Genomic DNA, 5,357 nt, shown 5'->3' on the forward strand with positions numbered 1-5,357 from the left:
AAGTCTTGGGAGTGCTTAGTAGGGTTTTTGGAACCTAAAACAACCATTAAAATCAAGAAATTAAATAAAAGTTAATATTCATACTATTCACTATCATCTTTCTTCAATTTATTTCACCCCTCAAACCTTGATAAAAAGAACTTAAAGATTTATCTTACCTTAGTTTAGGTGGTATGAAGTTTGAGAATTAATGGGGGAATTTTTTCATGGCTAGAGCTTGGTGTTTTGATTTTGATTTCTCCTTTCTTTTTGATGAAGCCGAATGGTGATGTTTAGGAGAGAGAGTTTTTGTGATGTGTGATATCTTGTTTATTCTTCTAGTATAAGTCATATGATTTATTTTTGTTGCCAAATCTCTAGACAATTCTAGCTAGGCTTTTTAGATTACAAGCTAAGCTAATTAGCTTAGCCATTAGCTTCACTATTCTCTAGCCCTAGTTGATCATCCTACTTTCTTAGCTCACTATTTAATAAAGTAACCATGGTTACTTTTCTATCACGGTTAGTTAGTGCGTTATGTTTATTTAATCGTTTACGCGTTCGTTGGGTCGCTTAAATGTTTTCGTAATACTTTCTCGCAAACGGTTTGCGACGTAAATCCTTTCGTATTTATTCCTCATATTTTGAAGTATCCTCCTTGGATATAAATCCGTAGGGTTTTAAATTCGTAATTATATTGTGATCCTCGTAATCCCCGTAATTTTTTCGAAACTCATTTTCTCATGCACAACATAGTGTGAGCTAAAAAAAATTTCCCGTCTGTTAGAGTTATTATTCATTAAGCGTTTTACAAGGTCTCGAAAATTCAAGTTATTATATTATTATTCATAAAGGTCTTTTATTGATGTAAAAAATTTGTGTTTTTGCATCCACCACCTCCACCCTCAATCCACCACCTCCTCCATCAAGTTCGGATACAAAATTACATCTTTAGTTAACTGGCTTCATGCCATTATCAACATAACTAACTTAACAATTACACTATCTCCCTCTATTTCTATCTTAATCTGTACTCAACTAAAGCGAAACAGAATAAAAATAAAAGCATCTTTCTTCAAACCTTTTGAATAACTCGGAGTTTAGCGCTCCTGCTCCTGACATTCAACTTCTCTTCCTCCTCCGACGGTGTTATAGGTCTCTTGGTCAAAATTATTGCATTTTGACCTTTTATCATATCTCGAATCCATGCTTCTTGTTCATTACTGTTATGATCAAGTTTTATCATGTCTTTTGAGCATGAATCTCCTTCTGTCATGACTTTATTTCCATCACTTGCAGTTAGAGCCGGCCAAATGGCCGGGTTCGAACCGCTCATTCGGGACCGGCTCATATTGAAACCGGAGAAAATTTGGACCGAACCGGGCCGGTTTAAACCCGCCCAACTCGCTAAACTGTACGAACCGAGTACGAATTTCATTTTAATAACCCGGGACCGCACGAGCCCGCATGAAGCCAAGCCCGCACAAAGCCAAGCCCGCACGAGCCGCACGGACCAGGCAACTCGCACAGCCCGCACGAGCCCGTGGGTTGTTTTGTTCAGTAGAGTGCACATTTGTTTAGTTTAGTAGAGTGCACATTTGTTTAGTTGTTTTGTTTCTCTCTCTAATTCATATACATAATCTCTGTTTTTATTCATTTTTAATATTTTTAAATTCATAAAATCTATATGAGGCGTCGTCTTCTTTCAACCCAAAAAATTAAAATAATAAAATTATTATTTTACCAAATAAAAAAAATTGAAGTAATTATGAAATATGAAATATATTATTTAACAAAAAAATTTAAAAACACAAAGTCCAAATTATTTGCTATGCAGAACAACGGGACCACATAAAAATTAAAGAAAAATTAAAAAACACAAATATTGGTAATTAATTATTTTCAATGTACAGCCTACACTAACATTACACTCCAGTCATGTGTGACTGTGTCTTCTGACTAAAAATATATTAATACTTATAATATATTATCAAGTAGCAGAATGGAAAAGAAGTCTAGCGGTGCAGAGCACGCAACCCGAGCCCGGGGGTTTCGAACGCGGTTATTCGTCTGGATGGTCACGACTTCGGTTTCTTCAACTCGAGCCCGGCTCGAGCCCGATTCGCTCATTAACAGGCCGGTTCAGTGTTATGTTTCCGAGTGTTCAACCCGTGTATGGCACGGCCTGACACGTATGGACCACACAAGTGGCCAGCTCTACTTGCAGTTGCACTAATGCTAATAATATTGAGAAATGTTTGCTTCACTATTCGGTCACTATTCGGTCCTGTGGAAGAAAATGACAGCGAGCCTTACTCCTGATGCAAGACAATTGTTAAGTTGGTATCGGCCCCGAAGGGGCACTCATTTGCGACCACTTGCAACTAAATGTAATTTATAACAAATTTTTACAAATTTGCATTTGTGATTGCATATATGGTTGCTAACAGTTGCAGATATGGTTGCAAATGTAACCTCCGTATTTTTACAATTATTTTTTGAAAGATAATATTTTTGCAATTTGTTTTAAAAAATGACAGCTTGAATATTTATGAAAAAAGCCCTAGTTTTTAAGCAGCTAAATTTTATTTTATTTTTTGCTAAATAGCAGCTAAAATTTCACTTGTACCATATATTTCCTTTTCTTAGTTTTCATTCTTCTTGCCATGATCTCACCAAAGTATCAAGGCATGCACATAATTCGTAAAATCTCTAATGCTTGTTATATGCATGAATTATTGTACAGAAACCGCATAGATGAAAACGCGATATCAGGTTGAGACCTTTCTCAATAGATACCTATACCACATGCTAAAAATTTATCTTCAAAAATCAAATACTTTTTGACAGTGTGCATAGAAAATGAGACATCCTTTTGAGCCATTTCTCAAAAAATATTTATACTATAGACTAAGAAGTTTTATTCAAAGATCTAATACTGTCGCACAGAACAAAAACAAAATTATTCACATAATTGAACCAAACAATTCCAGTGGCCTCAAAGCAAATGCTTTTTGACAGTATGAAGTAGCTCCTTGATGATAAAGATAAACCGGAATCCGAATCCCCATCCACACATTGCCCATCTAAATTTAGTTAAAGAAACCAAGTACACTACCTATCTTTCCTCTCTGCTGGTAGTATTCAATAATCCATCTGACCCATCTGACATATTTTACCAGCCCCCACACCCCCCCTGCTTAGGTAAAGGCAAGGAGAAGAAGGCAAAAATTTGTAGGGTCATTTTTTAATGCCATGACAAATAAAACAACAAAACTAACAGACTCCCTAGGTCCACACCCAACTATTACCTCACTCCCTATATTTGACAATTGCAGTTTGCAACTTTGTTTAATTATATTACCACCCATACATTCATACCATTTGATGATATAATAAGTGTTTAAGAGCAAGGACAATCTACTAGTAAAACATTGTTTTCGAAAAAGAAACAATTAAAATCTACATTATGCTGGCAATTGAAACTCAAGAAAACAAACAAGATAAAAACAATAACATCCTTAATAAAACTCCAAAAAACATGATTCTTCCATTTGCATATTCATTCAGTTCAGCCACTGGAACCCAACAATCTCCGGTGCAGCAGCTACTGTTGGGCTATTGCAGACACTGTTATCTGATAACGATAGCATTGTCCTATGCAAGACACCGGACGGAGAGGTTGCCTGAGGGCTAATTTCATCGCATTCTTTACCAGCACAAGGAGACCCTGGATTAGAATTCACAATAACATTGCTAGGCCTGAGGACCTCAGCTAATGGACCACCAGGTGCTGAAACCATCCAAGAAACAGGGCTTGACCAGCTCATACCTTCACATCTTTGATTTGTATCACTACCTTCTTCCATCATTTGGATCTGACCCATTTCAGAATCATTCACCCCCATAGCCATGGAAAGATTTAGAGAACAAGGTGAAAGATTCCCATTATTTATACCAGAACATGAATCATTCTTGATATTTTCTGAGTGGGGACTGTTGTCATTAGACCAGGCATCAATAAAATCCCTAGGGGGGTTGTAGGTATTCATAAACAAATTATAATCATCAGTGCTGGAGTTTCCCAATTGTGGAAGAGAAAGTAAATTTAGCTGTTGTTCTTCTACTTCATAATTATTACTATGTTGAAATATAGATGGATCAGCTTGACTAGTGTTGTAAACAGACCCCTGATTCATTAACTGATGCCATTGTTGCTCAGATGTTTCCATTGTCATCATCTTATTTTCCATCATCCACTCCATCTCCCTATATTATACAAAATATAAACCATCAAACAAAACCTGTATGCAACTGTAACACACATACAAGGGAGAGGGAGGAGAGAGAGATAGAGAGAGGGAGGGAGGGGGAGAGAGAGATACCTGTTTTGAGAATTTTGTGTGAACAAAGAAAGGGAGACATCATCAGTTTTGTTGACAGTCTTGAGTAAAAGTGAAGAAGGGTTGTTGTTGTTGTTGAGCTCATTAGTTGATCCCATAAATCTAGGGGAAGCAGGAGGTGGTGCTGCAGTAGAGACCAAGCGAGTTTTCTTGTTGGTTTTTTGGGAGCTTTCTTCTTGTTGTTTTAGTAGTGGTTCCACAGGCTTTCTTGAACGGGGACGGCCTCTATGCATGTGTCTCTCACAGTATTTTTGCTGAGGAGCCACATCTCTAGAGCACCTCCATTTCTTGCCATCAGTTCTTTTACACCTCCCTGGTTCTGGATCTTTGTTGTCACCATATCTCATATTAAAAATGGAAGAATAACCATGATGGTCCACTATCAACACATGCATACAAAACAAGAATTACACACACATAAAAAAGATGCAAACTTTTCAAGAAGGATAAGAGAGTATGGAGTTGAGTTATTATTACAAGAAGTGGTAGTGGCAGTTGTGAAATCTGAGGAAAGGAGATGAGGAGGGACAGGAACAGAAGCAACCATGTACTTATAAATCATGGCTTGTCTTTCAAGCTCTTTCCATTGTGCTCTTGTAAAAGCAGCTGCTTCTGTGTATGGAGGATACACTGTTGTGGCCATGCCTAGTTCCCCTGCAGCAAAAGCAACATTTAATTTTTACATACATACAAACTTTTATACTCCATCATCTTTCTACATCAAACCCAAAGCATTTCTTGGAAAAATATAAAAGAGAGAGAGAAAGATAAACAGTTGCAAGTCATACTAGTTTTAATGATGAAAGAGTGGGATTGACTTTATAATGAGGTAGCTGCTGATGGGTTTTGAGTGCTTTGGTATAAGTGTAGTAGCAGTATTTGTTACTATCAAGACTGCCTGCAGAGAGAGAGAGAGAGAGAGAGAGATTTTAAGTAGGAGTACTGTTTTTCTGGGGTAGCAGTTGTAGGGTGCTT

The 5,357-nt window shown here is 37.1% G+C and overlaps 1 protein-coding gene across 1 annotated transcript; it reads right to left on the bottom strand.

Annotated features, from left to right (window-relative positions):
- Window positions 1-3,400: 3,400 nt before the first annotated feature.
- Window positions 3,401-5,357, bottom strand: LOC141689062 (growth-regulating factor 7-like). The gene is made up of 4 exons (XM_074493237.1): window positions 5,171-5,357; window positions 4,860-5,036; window positions 4,365-4,761; window positions 3,401-4,248 (listed from the first exon to the last, which is right to left on the bottom strand). The coding sequence occupies exons 2-4, from the start codon at window positions 5,023-5,025 to the stop codon at window positions 3,546-3,548; spliced, it is 1,266 nt and encodes a 421-aa protein (XP_074349338.1). The 5' UTR covers window positions 5,026-5,036; window positions 5,171-5,357; the 3' UTR covers window positions 3,401-3,545.

Source organism: Apium graveolens, chromosome 10 (assembly GCF_009905375.1).
Source record: "Apium graveolens cultivar Ventura chromosome 10, ASM990537v1, whole genome shotgun sequence".
NCBI classification, from domain to species: Eukaryota; Viridiplantae; Streptophyta; class Magnoliopsida; order Apiales; family Apiaceae; genus Apium; species Apium graveolens.